The sequence below is a fragment of the Cucumis sativus genome, chromosome 6 (assembly GCF_000004075.3).
Source record: "Cucumis sativus cultivar 9930 chromosome 6, Cucumber_9930_V3, whole genome shotgun sequence".
Classification (NCBI taxonomy): domain Eukaryota; kingdom Viridiplantae; phylum Streptophyta; class Magnoliopsida; order Cucurbitales; family Cucurbitaceae; genus Cucumis; species Cucumis sativus.
Window position 1 is genome coordinate 24,664,235 of NC_026660.2, and position 17,752 is coordinate 24,681,986.

Below are 17,752 nucleotides of genomic sequence, written 5' to 3' on the forward strand. Positions count from 1 at the left end.
AAAAAAGAATCAAATCTGAAAATGGGCTAATTAAAATCCAAATTGAAGATATACCTCACATATAGTGATGTTGAAAGGCAAGGAAAAAAGAGAGTTGCAAATCATAACTTCCCCATTTACAAAGGTGAAATGAAAGACGAAAATGGCATTCACTAATTTCATTCCCAACCCATTTGGCCTCCAACGAACCACGCCTCCTATTTTCTTTTCCTTTGCATGGTCAAGATGGTTAAGCTTCACTTTAATGGATTGGTCAAAGTGATACATATAGCATACCACTAAACATTATATATCAAAAGCCAAATCAATTAAAATTCTTTCCTACAATACTCTCAATCACATTATATCGACACGACGCTATCTATAGTTTGTTTAACGAATTATTTATATATAGTACCTACAACTAACGAAAGTCATAATGAAATGTTGGCCACAACATAAGAGACCAATCTTTTCTCGTACAAAAGTGAGTGATATACTAGTGAAGCTATATGGAAAATATATTTATATTTTGATCGGCATCAATTCTATTGTTGTTATTATTTAATTCAAGTGTTTAAAAGTGTGTTTGGTTTAACTTTTGAAGCGTTTAATTAATTTTGCAAAAAAATTGAACGGCTTGACAACCACTCAAAATAGCTTTTGGAAAGAAAATAGTCTATAAAATAAATTGGTTTAGGGTAAAAGCTTAAAATCAACCTTTAGAAACATGATTTTGTATGTCTAATGGTTAATTTCTTCAAAATTTGTATAATTTTTAAAATTTCCAAAACGCCCTCAAAAGTCATCAACCTATTGCCTTACTTCCACTATGTTGTCATATCTACCATCGCCCTCTGCAGGTCATATTGTCCCCTCGATCAACTTCTTGTGACCACGATTTAAATTATTGGTTCATACTATATTTTACAATCGTTTTAGTGTTTTGACATAATAAAAAATATTTTTAGAATATAACAAATCAAACAAACTTGCATATAAAAACACTTAGAAAAGAGTTGTCATATATATAAGTATTTTTATTTTTAAACCGTTTTTGTCAAAAAGTGTTTAAATGAGAATAACCTTTTAAAAAATTTTAGTCAATATAAATAAGTGCTAAATGGATAGAAAATTAAAGTGCTAACTATTGTTACAAAATCAACAAGTAAAGAATAAAAAGAAACGTAAAGAGAAATCGATCCACACATATATAAGTGATTTACCAATAATGTGTTAGCTACGTTCATGAAGAGAGAGAGAGCACAATATTATTTAGATATAATATTTTTCGACTACAAACGATGTCACTAGGTTAGATGGTTTATATATTGCATGTCTCTAAACTCTAGCTAGGATCATAATCGTAAATAACCATATAAATAATTACACGTGTAAAAATGTCCATTAAACTTGCAGGGTCACCTCGAACAAAGCAAGAAATGGAGGAGGAAGTTGGGAGTAGTTTTTCCTATTGAAAATTAGGGGTCGAGGCCTGGTCCGGAGACTAGGAATACATTCCCCGACCTCGATCCCACCCCTTCCCAAAAGAAAAAATATATATATATATATGGTTCTCGACTCTGTCCCGTAAATATCTCTATACATATGTACTTTGTCTTTTAAACATTCTAATAACTTTAATTGAAAAAAAAGGAAAAGAAGTATACATCACTTTATAGAGTTGAGATTGGATATTCACTTCATTGAAAAACAAAAAAAACAAAGAAGTATATGCTTCACTTTATTTGATCCGCCCTTTTCAAACTAAAAGTAGTTTATATATCTCAATTCCACATCCAAATTTAATAGAATGAATTTGAATTTATCCCCATCTTCAATCAACTCCGCGTTTTACAATCAAAACTAATTATGTAAAAATACAATTTAAAGTATTTAAAAACATATTTAAAGTGTGTAGGAATTTAGATTAAGATTCGTTTTTTTTAGAGTAAACAAGAATTATTAGATAAAAATATGAAACACTTTTAAATATAACAATTAAAATATTTACATAATAGCATAGAAAATATATTAATAAATATTGATAACAAAATCTATCGTATCAATAATATTTGTTAATAGAATATAAAATTTACTTATTTCTACTTCCGATTATGTTCATAAAATTATTCTTATTTGAGAGGATTTGTTGCAATTAATTATTTTTGCATTCCATGAATAAGGAAACAGAGAAATTGATGATTACTTATTCCCTTCAAGAAACTATGGGTTGCCGACAACGACGATCATGAAGGTAGAATTTTGGTAGTCTCAAAACTCATTGTTGGGGTGACCAAAAAGTGATATGGACGTCGACGGAAAAACAAAATGCATTTCCCAATTGTTACCTAACAATCCTATCAATTTTAGGATTCAAATTTTATTATTTGAAAGTTCAACTTTTACTATTAGATTTTACAATCCTAATACTAAAATAGAGAAGAACAAATTCAAAATAATACAAGAAATTTTAACCACTACTTTAAAACTAGAAGAAGAACTAATATCGAAAAATAAATCCAATTACACCAACCTAACAAAGGAGACGACATGGACCTAATCAGCTAACTTGACTAACTTTGTTCCTTGGAAGAGAAATATCCTTGGAGAGATCCAAATCCTCACAAAAAAAATCTCCATGTAAGCTCAACAATTTACAAACTAAATTTACATTTACTTAAGGTAGATCAATGTTGCTCACACGAGATTTCGGAGAAATGTATTTCATGGAATTAAATTTTGTATATTGATAAATATAGCAGATACAATCTCTAGTATTATACAATCTCTAGTATTTACTCATTTGATGATTTCTCTTGAATACAAGTTAAAATTTAGAACTTCTTGATATTCGATTTTCAGGATGTTGTAGTTGTAAGTCAATTTGAACTTCGATCTTCTGGAATCCGAGGAAAGTCTAATCAAAAGTTGTCGATCTCGAAGTTGATACAAACTTGCAAAGTTTTCCTGTTGGACTTGAGTTTGAGCTGATTTGCTTGTTGGGCATAGACCCGTTTATTTGTTAGATCTGAATTGGGTTGGGTTTTGAGTAACATAATTACCAAAATTCAATAAAAGAATAATTATCACAATATTTGCCATACAATATTTGGTAAAATGAGGTGCTCAAATTTTGAGTGGTAAAAATTTGTTGCTCAAATGTAACTTTCTTTTTTTCTTTTTAAATGTTGATAATGTAATGTAACAATTGAAAATAGTTAATCAGAACCTATTATTACGGTTTTACCTGCACCCACCAAACGCACCGTTTCTTGAGTTCCCTCATCCCGCGCTCCGTTCAGATACAAACTCATCTCCTCCGAAATGGGACCGAACGTATGAACATTAGGGCCGCTGCCGTTGCCGTTGCCGTTGCCGTTGCCTTGCCGCTCCTCCTCTTCGGTTGCTCCGCCACATTCCGATGTCCCAGCCGATCATCCTCTCCGACGAGGAGGACCGTTACTCTACACCTATCCCCATCCCCTCCAAGAAACGTCGAACTGAATCAGATCTCCTTCCGAACATAAAATCCACTGTTCTTGTGCTGGATGATGATCCGACTCCACAAAAATCCAATCACAACTCTGCGGCCTCGTTCGTGCCGGAGACGCCTCTTTCTCCGCAGCCGAGTTCTGACGTCGCAATTGTTAAATGTACGAAGGCGGGATTGAACTTGCATGCTAGGGATTTGAATTCGGACCAGAAGTTTGCTGGTTAGTGGAATTTATTCTATTTAGGTGATTAGTTTTATGATTTTATTAGTTTATTATTGTTTCGGTCCGCTGCTCGTGACGGTTGACTTAAATAATTTTCCCGCGCAGTAGTTTTGATCAAACTGTGTTGATGCTGACTAAGAATAGTCTGAAATAGATTGGCACCTTTTTGTTTGAATTAAACCCTCAGGAATCAGTGGATTGATATGCTTGGAGTCCGATAACGAGTCTGAAAGTGATTCTCAGAAGAAAAAGTGTGAACAGAGCGAATGGATTGGTTCTGACTGTTATGAGATGAAGAACATAGGAGCGTCTCTTCCATTTGACTCGGCAGGATCGGGATCTTCTCTTGGTAGGTTTATGTTATCCTTGGTTCCCTTTCCTTTCCTTTCCTTTTTTTTTTTCTATGTCAATTCCTGCAATTCTTACTGACTGGAGAGAGTAGAACTGTGTTCATTTTCCGGACTTCGATATAGTTAAAAACTATGGACATTAACGAAAGTGTTTTGTCAGGTAATGACGATCTGCAGGAAATTTCTGGGGATATGAAGCATTCAACTTTTGGGCGAGATGATGATATATATCAGGTGGATCCTCTCTTGAAGCACGGTCATAATATTTATTCTTTTCTGGTGATTGCAAATGAATAGGTAGTAATAATGGCTTATAGGTTTAGTTATTAATGTAGCGTGGTGGATTATGGAGCATAACATACTAGATTGAGAACTGCATATACATGTAAGACCTGAATTGGTTACTTTGGCTGCTGCAACAGTTATTGGCCTCTCACTTTAGAGAAATGCTTGTTGGATGCTTTGGAACATGACATTGTTCTCGAGGATGCACTTGAAAAATTGGAAACATAATCAAAATTTGAGTTAGAATTAGAAACATCAAACTTCTTTTGACCATATTAATCTTGTCGTACTGGATCTTAATTTTCTTTGCATACTTGTTTTACAGGATACTAAATTAGAGATACACGTTGAGTTGGTTTTGGTTTCGTTTACAAGGAATTGTGTTGTTTTGAAATATGCATCTTTCAGAATTCTATTTTAAATTTCTCTTTCGCTTTCCAGTTCTCATAACTAAATATTTGATTGAAAATTACTGTGGGCTCGGTTCTAGTTTGAAAATGACAACTTAGGTTCTATTTTGTATGATTGGAGCTCTTTTATTTAAGGACTCCCTTCTTTTGTGGGCTTGGTTTTTTGTGTGCCCATGTATTTTTTTCATTTCTTTTCTCTATAAATTAGTAATATCAAAATACTACGTGAATTTTCTAATTTTCTGCAATGTGTCTGATTTTCTTGTTGTATGCATCCTTGTCATGTGCTTTTAGCATTCTTGTATCTGTGTCCTTGCTCTTGGAATTGCTCAATTTGAAATTACATTGCTTATGCTATTTGGATTGTGGACCATGGTAACAAATTATGCCAGATCATCGTATTTTTCCTTAACTTATCAGATTGTGTTCTTTGATTGACCTTTTCCATTGGCCTCTTGATTTTTGTTACCTTCATAAGATAAACTCTGTTGAGTTTAATTTGTACCATCAAAAATATATTTTTCATATTTTGTTGGATCCTGTTCCCACTGCAGTCAAATTTTCTGTGCCTGAAGTTAGTTACTTAATGAAGCTAAGTGATCACATTAGCGTCTAGCCAGCTAAAGGGGAAGCTATTACTATGGACCTTATGTTCATATATTTACCTTGTCCGTCCTTTCTTGATGGAATCTTGAATGGTTTTATTGAAACTTATAATTTAGGGCTGGAGTTGTTTAGGGAACATTAGTCCTGGGATGTCAAATTTTAAGCTATTCGTCGATGACTACAAGAGCCATGTTTCTTTATGATTATCAAAATTAAAAGTACCTAACAACAATGTTTTCTAGAATTTATGCTCCTTTTTTTGTCCTTTAATCCATCATGCGTTGTTCTGTGCAAATAAGCTGGACTTTTTATCAGGTTCATGATTATCCTGAAGAGGATAACGTTGGAATGGAGCAGAATGATAACAGTATGAAAACAACTGGAAGGAAAGCCAACGCCGAGAAGGTCACGAGGAAGAAGGCAACTAAAGATGACAAGATTAGCTTAATGGAAGAGAAGAAGAAAAAGAAGGAAGTAGGTTCTAATTGTCCACCTGAATTTAAAGAGAAACTTGTAAATCTTTTGAACTAAATTGTTGGTGATGATATTGGACGTAGCTAGAGAAGTTGCAAAAGGCAGCTCAAAAGGCTGAAGCTGCAGAGATGAAGAAAATGCAGAAAGAGAAACAAAAGTGGGAAAAGGGCAAACTTGCATTGAAGTCCATTGTGGCAGAAATTGATGCAAAAGTGGTGGAGTTGGGATCAATCGGTGGTGAGTGCTCTAATTTCTGTTCACTTGTCATTTCTCAAGATTTCAAACACCACACGAGAACAAATTCATTGTCTTACCATAGGTCATCTGCTGACAAGGTTTGCTGAAAAAGGCATTACATTCCGTATCAAGTCCAATCCTATTGAAAGGTCAATTTTGTGGACTATGAATGTTCCAGAGCATATTTCTGCGGTAACAAATGCATCTTTATATATGTGTTTATATACATACATATATCTTTTATTTCATGATTATATGCACATATTTTATATATTATTAAGTTGAGTGTTTTTTTCCCTTTCTTTTGGTAAAAAGAAGGCCCACATTTCTACAAATTGTAGTTTTATCTGCCAATGTAGATTTGTCCAGCATATTGATTTCATTTGCATTCAGTTACAAATTTTTCTTGTGTATAATTCTTAATTTCTTATTCTTTAATTTTTAACAATATTTTAATTTTTTTCCTATAGTCTTCAAAAGGACTGGAGATTTCATATGTATTATTAGTGTATGAGGCTGAAAATTTTTGTGAGCTTCTTAGCAAGGAGTCATTTATGGATCACGTTGCCAGAGTACAAAGCCGTTACCCATCCCACACTATCTGTTACCTCACCAATAGGTTAATGGCATTTATCAATAAAAGGTGAGGGTTTGTACAGTTCTATTCAATATGACTTTTCTTAATAAAAGAAGCTTGGCTTAGAAGCAAGTTTGAGATCTTTTTTAAAAAAACAGAAACTAGATTTTTCATTGAAATAATAAATGAGTCTAATGCTTAAAGTACAAGAGTTGTAACAAAAATAAAAACTGCAAACTTGGGCAAGAACCATAATATAAACCCTAAACTAAACTTCTGAAGAAGCAGTAAAAACATTCAAGTTTAAACAAATAACTTGAGTTGAATAAATAATCAGCAAAGTGTTTCGACAGAGAACACCATGGTCAACAAGTTTGAGATCCTATAAATCATATTACATTGTTTCTTGAAATTAATGTTAACTAACTTTTTAATTTTAGAGTTTTCCGTGGAGTTCCACAAATTTGTGTTTTGTATTAATAATGCTTGATTTGAATTTTCTTGGATCTGTTTACACTTTCCAGGCAGGATTAGACGTGATACTAATTACAACTTGTGTGTGTGTGTTTAGGGCAACTTGTGTGCATCTCAACTATTCTCACAAGTTGTTTGACACTACACTAACACACACACACACACATATCACATTCTCTTTGCAATCCCGGAATCTTTGTCTCCTTTTCCCTTCATTAATTGTTTAATAATTTGAAGTTACAAGCTTGAGATTCTGAAAATCGTATTTTTTTAACTTTACAGGGAACAGGAGAAGTACAAGAACTTAACATGCAGTAATGATTGGATACGCCCACCTGTTGAGGAGGTTTGAATAATAACCATGAACGTACATGAGCACAATCCAAAATTTAAACTCTTATGTTTCTTGCATTTTTCATCTAGGAATTGGCGAAATTGACTACGCACTTTGTCAAGGTGCGTTCTAGGCAGTGTGTAGATGAAGCAGAGGTAGCTGACCATATAGTTGGTTTGACATGCGGTCTGGCATCCTGCCAGTTCAGGTGCTAAATGCCGTTCCCTTATTTCAGACTAGCATAACTTCTCAATGTGTAAAAAATTAGTTTTCTTATAACTTGGCTTCAAGTGCAAATGTAATGCATAAATTTGTGGTGAAGTAGGGTCGAGTAGAAAGGATATTTCATGTATTGTTCATCAATCCCATGGACTAAAATTTGTAAGCCTAAATCATGAGATTCCTGTTCCAATTTTTTCGGATGTCCTAGAAGGGACAAATCATGAGATTCTTGTCAAATACTGACTTTAGATGTATTAATCCTTAGTTTGAATTATATATTTAGATTTGTTTGCTTGTATAATTCAGGAAAAAGCTGACACATCTATCTGTCAATGCAAACGGATCCATTATACCCAAAGACTGTGTTGACAGGAATATGATAAAGAAGAGCTTGTGGTGAGTTTTTACCATTCTTTTCTTATAAAAAAATTTTGTTTTACCATCTTTTAAATTTTATCCACATTTAGTTTCTTAACTATCCTGGTACTTGCTTGTATATGTATTAACAAATTTATGGCTGTAATCAAGTTACTGCAAAGAACAACTTGTAGGTCACCAAACTGCCGGGTTAAGAGCTAAATAGAGCCAGTTGTCTCATGCACTGCACTTGATATCTGCATTCATCGGTCTATTTTATGCTGAACACTATTCTAAACCATATAAATTAAAATCAAAGGCATTTCCTTTTCCTTAATTATCCTTGTTTTTTTTTTTTTTTTTTTGTCCCTCTTTTTTTTGTAAAAAAACTTTAGAAGACTTGCATTATAAAATTATGATATACTTGGTTAAATCTCTATTTTCTCTAAGAAGAAGTAGTTTTCAATCTCTTGTTCCAAATGTTATTTGTCTTCTTTTCTTGCAGTTCTTAACTTCTTTTAATTAGCTTTGTTGGTTTAACATATCCATATGAATCGAGTCGCGTTTTGTAATCAGGTTAAAAGCCTTAGTAGCAATCCCAAAGGTACAACCACGGTTTGCCATCGCAGTATGGAAGAAATATCCAACAATGAAATCTCTTTTGAGTGTGTACATGGATCCACGTAAATCTGTGAGAAACAACAAAACTATTCACCTTCTCCTTATTCCTTGGTTCATAACTAGCAGTCATGGTAGATAATGTTTCTTCTTGTTCCACTCGTGTTAACAGGTGCACGAAAAGGAATTTCTACTGAAAGACTTGACGATCGAGGGTTTACTCGGCGACGATAGAAGATTAGGAGAGATATGTTCAAAGAGAGTGTATAGGATACTTATGGCTCAAAATGGAAACATGAGAACTGACGACGTTGAGGAGGGTGCTGACTTGTTCAGATCCCAATTGTCTTAAATTAATTATCATAACTTATATTAACACAAACATCATTTTAATGCAATAGCTCATTGCGTTTAACTGTCACAGACAGGTCCAAGGAGTATCATCGTTGGGCCATTACCTAATCACAAATGCCACTTGGTAGTCTACAAGGTAAAATTGTCTCTCTACCGACTCGGAGCTGAGGGTAAGTAAATATATTGTTGTTGTTCAATTCAATAACCATTTTCTGAATGAAGGAATCTCGTCGATGCTCTCGTGAATAAGGTAGAAACTAGAAACAATTATACTAAATAAGCTTTTTGGTTCTTAATCTCGTCTGTCCTGCCAGGCTACATGGGGACGAGAAGAAAAGAAAGGTTGAAACAGGAAAAGTATGTCATAAATAAAATGTGATAAAACAGATTTTTTGTAGTGGACAATAAAAGCTTAGCTCAATCGGTACTTGTATATACCGAATACTGAAAGGTTTGTGGTTTAATACTCACATTCTCAATTAAAAAATAATAATAATAATTTTGTAGTTAATGCACCTTTTCCTTCCATTGGTTCAAAATCCCGAACTTAAAAACGAAGTTTTTATATGCCAAGTTCTTCAAATAAGCAATACGCCCGAAAGTAGAGAGAATATTGCGGCAATAGTTACTGAAGAGGATATGATGATGAAGATGCCAGCAGTGACAATAATTTGGTGACATTATTTTTGTCACGAACACCATGCTTTCTAACATTCCATCCAATCCAAGGTGGATTTTAAAAAGTTGTGGTTTGAAATCAAAAGAGAGGATGATTGATATGATCGGAAAGCGTTGCATTCGTACAGGTGGAATGTTCACATTATAGGGTTTTGTGTACTAACAGAGCCAACATTTTATTGATTGGTACCTAAATCCATTTAAATTAGGATAATGGCAAGTGATACAAGACTTATAATTAAGTGTGTATTAAGAATTGCAACTATACCAAAATTTAATTGTAATAGACTATCGTTAGATCAACACACATATAAACGATAGGTTGTATCATTGATAGACTATATTGTAACATATTTTAAGAATAGCAAATATATTAAAATTTAATTATATTATAATTGATCAATATATCTCCGGTTTTATAGAAGATGAGTGGAATGTTTGTCTTTTCAATGGTCCATTAAATTATGGTAGGTCATGATCATCTCTCTAATCCAACTCACCATCATCCTAACTCCATCCCTTAAAAGGTTTCCACCACAAACAACACCCACTAATGGGTGCTCCCACCAGCACCACTTATGTTTTGAATCTCTTTTTCACCCAAAGATATCTTGCCTAAATGAACGATGGATCTCTTTTTAAAGTTCGTGGTTTTATTTTCCTTTTTAACAGAGGTAGACCGTAGAAGTGGGATTTAGACATTTTGTGTCTAATGATAATCTTAAATTGATTTGTCAGCATTACGTTCTTTATTGATCGATGTACATCATTCTCCAACTCCACATCTCAAACACATATGTTAGAGTATTTTCTTACCTCAATTTAATACCTCAATTCACCGCCTTCAACTCTCCCCGAATTTGCAATTCGACCAAAATAACAACAAAACAGAGGCACTGTTTTCTTCCCTCCTTTTCCATAATTCCACCTCATCGCCAGCTATTTCATTTCTATAAACATCTACCAGAACCACATAGTAAATCATTCATAAATCCATTGAATAGCAAAATGCTTATACAATAATCCAATTACTCTATAGTCACAATTCTTGATGTGACATAAAACAAAGACTTCTTGCTAATTAAAATAATATGTGTTCTTAATGCTCTCACTATTGAAATGGCAAAATGTAAGACCATAATATGAAAGAAAGCTAACAATATCTACTAACAAAGAAACTTTGATATGATTTATACCCACACAAAGATTTCTAGTATCACGTATTTATAGGAGAGAAGACAAACTTATGAACCATATCCAAAGTTTCTAATGATGGAGAGAAGCAAATCATTAAGTGGGTCTTACTCAAAAGCCTATGGAGATGTGAGGTTTGGATTTGAGGACAATCCCAAATCATACAGCTTCAATGGAACAATCAAAAAGGAAGATGTGGCCAATCAAGAGCTCAAGAGAAGGCAAAGAGTAGCTACTTACAATATGTATTCAATGGAAGGAAAGCTGAAGAAGTCCTTAAGAAACAGCTTCAAGTGGATCAAGAACAAGATTTCCCACAGCTTTTATGATGATTGAGCTGAGACTTTTCCTTTTGTAAAACTATTTTTGTTTCTCTGTAAAATTTGTCCATCTCCTCATACTCAATGAAGAGGAGTGTTTCAAGCTGATAGAGACAACAAGGTTATGCAAACTTCTAAACTATATGTAATAACTTCAATTCGATGGCTATCTCTACATTAATCCCCAATCATAATTCATTATACAACTGAACAGTCAGTAGAGCATCTAGCAGGGTTTTAATTTAGTAAAACATAATGTTATTTACCTAGCATGGGTGCAACAATCTTGTCATAAGCTCATGAGTTTCAAGGAATAATATAACATCATCAAATTTTGAATGATGCTTTGCTTCATAGACCAGAAAAATAGATGGCTTTCACATTCTTCCCATACCATCTCCTGGAGCCATCACAGAAGCTCCAATTTGTATAGAATGGATTATCAAAACAAAGAAATTTATTGTCTTCCCCCACACTTTTTAAGTACTGACCACCCATATAGGTGCAAAGTATTCATACTTTTACATCATTGAATTTCAAAAACTTCATCAGAAACCAAACAGAAAGAAATAAATAAATGAGTAAAAATGAAATTTTTACTCTTAAATGAATCAAAACTAGCGTTTTTTTTCTTCTTTTTTTTCATTTAACAACAGGATGGTAGAAATTTAAACAAATAATTGAAGGCACCATTTTGATCAAACAGTGTCTGAAGGGGGCCAGAGTAGAGCAATATACACCCTAAAGTCAAAAACTGATTATTACGAATTTGTGTAATAAGTAACAAATAAAATAGCCCATAGCATGCGAATGCAGATGGGCATGAAATAACAAATTTGACTGGTTGAAAGACCATTTTCAATAGATTACTATTCTCTATCTGTTTAATGGTGCATGGAATGCTTATCGAGATAAAGGCTGCGAAGATCCAGTGTAGAAAGAGACCTTTGGTAGTAAGTCAATGCACTGCCTTCTTTGGGGTTGATAATGTCTGTGATGGAGGCCTGCAAGAGTGTAGAAGCCTGCAATAGGTTCGGGTTTTTTATGTTCTTAACAGCATTAGGATGACCTTCGGTTTTGGGGGATCTTTTACCATGTGATTGAAGAATTGGAGAAAGGGACATTCGCATGTTCTTTACATTCTTAAAAGATCTAATACTTGAGGAAATGCTGCTAGAGCTGCTCCCCGTCCATCGACTATAAGTACTTGGATGTACACTATTCTCCTGTAAATTTCAAAACAGTAGGTTTTTTTCTCTTTTACTTCCAAGCTAGGGAACAGTAGATGTACAAGTTCAACAAAAGAAAATATATTCAAATGGTCCATTTTATTTGGATGCTCAACTAAGCAAATTTAAACCAACGAACATGAAGGGGGAGACCCTTAATAAGCATAATTTACTGTAAACTAACTAGTATACCTTCATGAGTGTGCATGTGATGGCTAGGGTGCACCAATCTAAAGAAATATTTAACTTAGAACAAATGATGGTCCATTGACAACTTTTATATCAATAGATCATCTATTCAGTAGGTAAAATTGAATGTGACACATCTAGTTTCACTCATCCGGATCTCATTTATGATGTAATTTCTTGAAAGTAAAATAAAATGAAGTATATTACCTCTTTCAAAGATTCGGAATCTCTTGCTTTTGTTGGATTAGCTACTTGCTGAGATGCAACATGTGTTTGAGAAAGGGATGAGTGCAATTTTCTTGAGCTCCTTTGCCTAGAAGATGAAGAGATACAAGTTAATAGCACATCAGTAATAAATTTCCACTGCGCTGAATCATATATAACCATTGTTTCAAGAGATTACAGAAACGTTGAATACTATAATTTATAATCCTAAAAAAATAGATGCAGAATTTCACATCTGCCATGCCTCCTTGCAAGAGAATAATATTTTCCTTCTTTAACACCTTAAGTGGTTTTAGTTCCACCTTTGGAGTAAATAAGGTCATGGCAGAAAAACGCAAATATTCTGCTTAAAGTTCTTTTTCCAAAAACACAAGCACTGTGACAGAAAATTTAAACGAATAGAATATGATTTATGAATTGTTTGATGTTTTATTCTTCTGCCAACCACAAGCTGACCAAATAAAAATTGAAATGAAGGTGATAATAAAGAACAGGCTCGCTCATTCATATAATATAGGGAGTATCATTTTCAGAACCAAGAAGCATACTTCTTCCTATTTCTGATTTTAGCTGCCTCATCCTCCTTGTCCTTGTGGAAAATTACCGGCAACTCTGAGAGCTCGCATGGCAGTGGATATACACTAAAGAACTGAAAGCCAAAGATAGCTATGACTATGAGAATAATACTTAATGAAAAACTTTATCATGTATAATAGAAAAATAATAAAAAAAAAAAAAGAAAGAAAAAAGAAATAGAAGGTTAATAAACTTTCTATCCAATGTCTTACTATGATTTTCCAGGTAACATAAAGTTTTTCAATCTTTGAGTTAAGGCAAGGTTCAAAGGAGTCTGTTGGATAGAGAACCCAAAAATTAGGAGAAAAACGTTGAATGACAATAGTAGAATGGAAGATTGTCCCGTGTAAAGAGTTCAGGGATTCGGGCATAAATTTCGAGACAATAGTAGACTCACCTGATTTCTTTTTTGCTGTATGATAAAAAAAAATCTTTATGAATATCACTAAAATATAGGATTTTAAAATATTGGCAGAAGTTGTTAAGTTTGAACCAAAAACATATAGCTCTTTTGTTTCCATTTAGCTCCAAAAAAAAATTTTAAGACGATAATAATTGCAAAGGAGTTGAAGTTTATACTTGCCTCACTTTGAAGAGCAGACGATGCAGTGCCACGGCGCGCTGGGTCTAGTGAGAGAAGTGTAGTTAAGAGACGAAATGAAGGAGTAGAAAAACCTGAGAAAGCCTCTGAGTAACCAGGTTGATAATTTTGCGGAGGACAGAAGCTTGCAGGTAGTTTCATTTTGTCAAAATAATCCTTGGGGGGTGAACCACAAAGCTTCCAGATTTTATGAAGTTGTTCGACCTGAATAGGGATCAAAATACATGAATTAATTTCCAGTAAATATCATAGACCAAAATCCTTCAGACAAAGAAATCTATCTAAAATATTTTTAACTAATAGAGTAATGTATTATTGAATTATGAACCATTGTGATTTCTTCATATTACACTCTGAGGGTTTTGAACATGGAATGGAAGCATTGACATAAACTGGCAAAGTAGACATAAAATTAAATTCGACGAGATGAGTAGTAGTCCAAGAAGTCCAAAAGGCATGGGATTCAAGATAGCACCTAAATCTTTCTTGACAGAGAAATATGAAATGAAATTATCCTGACACTTCCTATATTTAAAAAATAAAATAATAACATAAATTTCCTCAAGTAGATGTTATAAGACGAAAATAATTGCTATGCGTGAAACACAAGGGGAATAAGTAAAATTTTCTCTAAAGTGTTCTGTACCTAAACATCTTAAGTTCCACAGGTTGTGTTTAGAAAGTCTCTACCTCTGTCCTTCCAGGCAAAATTGGCTTTCCAAGAAACAACTCAGCTAGAAGACAACCTGCACTCCATAGATCAATACCAACTCCATAATCTGTAGAACCCAACAGCAACTCAGGAGCTCTATACCAGAGTGTAACAACTCGGTTTGTAAGAGGACGTCTTCGCTTAGGAATGAAAAAATTGGCTAGACCAAAATCTGCAATTTTTAGCATCCCACTTTTATCAATCAGCAAGTTGGAAGGTTTAATATCTCGGTGTAAAATTCCCCTATCATGGCAATGCTGAAGACCAGATAGAAGTTGCTCCATATAGGCCTTGACCTGGAAAAACGAGCGCAAAAAAGATCTTAATGTTCATAACATACTTCCAAATAAGAACCTTACCATCGAAAAGAATCTTGGTATCCAAAACAACAAATGTTGCACTCATATTGAATAAGTGATTATAGGATAATACTGGTCCTAATAAGGAAAATAGAATGTCACTTTGTCTTTCTCAATACTAAAAGAATTTCTTCCCTGACTCGATTAATTGCCACATCCACATAAGTTATTGATCCTTATTCACGTACTTCCCAGAACAATTATGAACAATAACTTTCTGAAGCAAACAAATCTATAAATGATAAGTTAATAATTATTGACAAATTGCTCTAGAACTGCGAACAGGTAAAACTATACCTGATCTTCCCTGAGCTTCCTGCTGTAACGAGATATTATTCCAGTCAAGTCAGACTCCATGAAATCAAACACTAGATAAAGGCTGTATGGCATCCTTGATGTGACTATTCCTTCAAGCTTGATGATATTGGGATGATCAAGTTTCTGCAACACCATGATTTCTCTTGCCATAAACTTGATACTTTCAGAATCCGACGTGTCAAATCGAACTTTTTTCATAGCAACAATCTTTCCTGTGTCCCTGTCTCGAGCTTTATATACATTGCTGTATGTCCCTCGGCCTACCTATAAACCCCAGACATCAGATTAAAATGAAGTCAAATGATGGCGTCTCACTCACCATCCTTGATTTTTCTTCGGTAACAACAAGTAGAGTAATGACGGGAACTGAATGTAACGGAAACGAAACTCATGACCAAATATAACAGGATTGCTCTACAAATACCAAATAAAATTCATAACAATGAAGAATAAGCGAAAGAGAAAAACAATAACCTTAGCCAATTTGTCATAAGAATCCGCCCCCTTCGGGACCAAACCAGCCAAAGCATCTTTAGGAATATTTTGAACTAGCCATTTCGGCCAACCATCCACAAGCTCCTCTTCTCCAGCATTATCAGATACGCTAATCCTCCTCGAGACATTCCCAACATCACCACTCCTCTCCTTCTTGGTCTCGATATAAACCACTTTCCTGATGCCGCCATCATTCACAACAACCGAGGTTCTCCCAACCTTGGCAGACCGATTCCGATTCCCCCCGGCGACGTGATCGCGTTCGGGATTCAACTTGCGGATACCACCATTGGGGGAGTACTGAAAGGAGCTTGACTGAACACACCCCATGGATCGTAAAATGGGAAATCCAGCACCGTGTGATGCGAATCAAAGTTTCGGTGAAAGCTAGGCAGCATAGTGGTGAAAAAAGGGTGAAAAAGAAGAATGTATAATAGAGGATATCCGAATTGATGAATCTGGAAAACACATTGTGATGATTCCATCGTCCGGACGCCGGCAGGGTTTGGAATTATGCCGAAAGAGAAGAAGATCGAATGGTTTTTGTGGATCTTTGAGATGTCCGAAGAGAGAGAGAGAGAATAGAATAGAGAATGAGTCGTACAAATTTTGGCGGGTGAAACTTAAGGGGCAATTGGTAACATTTCATTGCTTCCAACTTCTTCTCAATTTTATTATTCAAATTTTCAAATTAAGTTCTTTTTGTTTTTCAAATATAGCAACAAATAAAAAAAAATAAAAAAACTTACAAGTAGTATCATTCTTTCAATAAAAATATTTATCGATTATAGCAAAATTTTGAATTCTATCACTAATAACATAAACTTATACCGTTATCTACCAATGTAACTAATAGTACCAATAATAGAATTTGAAATTTTTGTTATATGATATAAATATTTTTTAAATATAACAATTTTCCTACAAAAATTTTTAAGGATGAGAAAACAAGTTTTTCAACCATCATAAACTAAGTTTTAGTTTGTGATTAAAAAAATATTATGATGTCCGATAGTGATTTTAAGAATAATAACTAAGTATTTAATAACATTTTTTAAAATTTATAAATATAGCCCATCTTATTAGTGAGATTTTGATTTATTTATAATTTTTTAAATATTGTTATATGTGCAAATAATTTTAAGAAAATTATTTTAAAGTATCAAACTTTATAAAAATATTTACAAGTTATAGTAAATTGATATGTTATTGTGATAGAAGACTATTATAATAGAATCCAAAATTTTATTATAACTTGTAAATAATTTAATTTATTTTACTATTTTTAAAAATGTTTTTAATTTAAATTAATTATTATATTTGTAATCGACCCTTTAAAATTTATAAAGAAAAAATACATTAGGCGAAAGTATTTATATCCACCATTGAAGGTAAATTTTTACACATTTGACAAGACAAATATACAATTTTATGTGGACATTATTACTTGGATAATTACATTGAAACCATGCAATTCCATTTGCTTTGAAGCTTATCTATAGAGCCAACACAAGCAACTTAGAAGACGTTTTTCCCATTCATTATGTCATCAGAAAAAACTAGGTGGCTTTAATCATTTCGTTTTTTTGTTTTTATTTTTAAATATTAAGTTTAGTTTTTCTTTATATCTTACCACTATTTACATTTTCAAACTTTGACTTATTTTTTAAAACAAATAGAGACAATAAATAAAGAAATTTGAAGATAAAATTAATGTATAGGCTTAAATTTAAAAAACAAAAAAATAAAACTGTTAAAATTAGTGTATATTCTATTTATTGTTTATGGTACCTATTATAATAGTCATTAGAAAATAATAACAAACATTCTTTCGTTCAATATTCAAATTTTTACGTAAAT

At 33.3% G+C, this 17,752-nt stretch overlaps 2 protein-coding genes across 2 annotated transcripts; one reads left to right on the forward strand and one right to left on the reverse strand.

Annotated features, from left to right (window-relative positions):
- The first annotated feature begins 3,232 nt into the window (after nt 1-3,232).
- LOC101207337 (crossover junction endonuclease EME1B) lies at nt 3,233-9,063 on the forward strand. The gene is made up of 12 exons (XM_004141997.3): nt 3,233-3,695; nt 3,886-4,047; nt 4,209-4,282; nt 5,665-5,823; nt 5,907-6,060; nt 6,143-6,252; nt 6,531-6,703; nt 7,394-7,457; nt 7,535-7,653; nt 7,974-8,063; nt 8,601-8,715; nt 8,815-9,063. Exons 1-12 carry the CDS (start codon nt 3,404-3,406, stop codon nt 8,992-8,994), a joined length of 1,692 nt encoding a protein of 563 aa, XP_004142045.1. The 5' UTR covers nt 3,233-3,403; the 3' UTR covers nt 8,995-9,063.
- Nucleotides 9,064-11,627: 2,564 nt separating this feature from the next.
- LOC101207096 (probable serine/threonine-protein kinase At1g54610) lies at nt 11,628-16,507 on the reverse strand. Its single transcript, XM_004141996.3, has 7 exons — nt 15,872-16,507; nt 15,377-15,661; nt 14,699-15,016; nt 13,991-14,212; nt 13,380-13,480; nt 12,814-12,919; nt 11,628-12,414 (listed from the first exon to the last, which is right to left on the reverse strand). Exons 1-7 carry the CDS (start codon nt 16,220-16,222, stop codon nt 12,073-12,075), a joined length of 1,725 nt encoding a protein of 574 aa, XP_004142044.1. The 5' UTR covers nt 16,223-16,507; the 3' UTR covers nt 11,628-12,072.
- Nucleotides 16,508-17,752: the final 1,245 nt, after the last annotated feature.

Bases quoted from the DNA above. Each gene is read 5' to 3' on its own strand.
- LOC101207337 (XM_004141997.3), top strand. From the start codon at position 3,404: ATGTCCCAGCCGATCATCCTCTCCGACGAGGAGGACCGTTACTCTACA. The intron at 4,283-5,664 runs GTGGATCCTCTC...ACTTTTTATCAG, and splicing joins GAGATGATGATATATATCAG to GTTCATGATTATCCTGAAGA. The intron at 6,704-7,393 runs GTGAGGGTTTGT...TTAACTTTACAG, and splicing joins ATGGCATTTATCAATAAAAG to GGAACAGGAGAAGTACAAGA.
- LOC101207096 (XM_004141996.3), bottom strand. From the start codon at position 16,222: ATGGGGTGTGTTCAGTCAAGCTCCTTTCAGTACTCCCCCAATGGTGGT. The intron at 14,213-14,698 runs GTAGAGACTTTC...ATCCCTATTCAG, and splicing joins TTTTGCCTGGAAGGACAGAG to GTCGAACAACTTCATAAAAT. The intron at 12,920-13,379 runs GTATGCTTCTTG...TTCATCTTCTAG, and splicing joins AAAATCAGAAATAGGAAGAA to GCAAAGGAGCTCAAGAAAAT.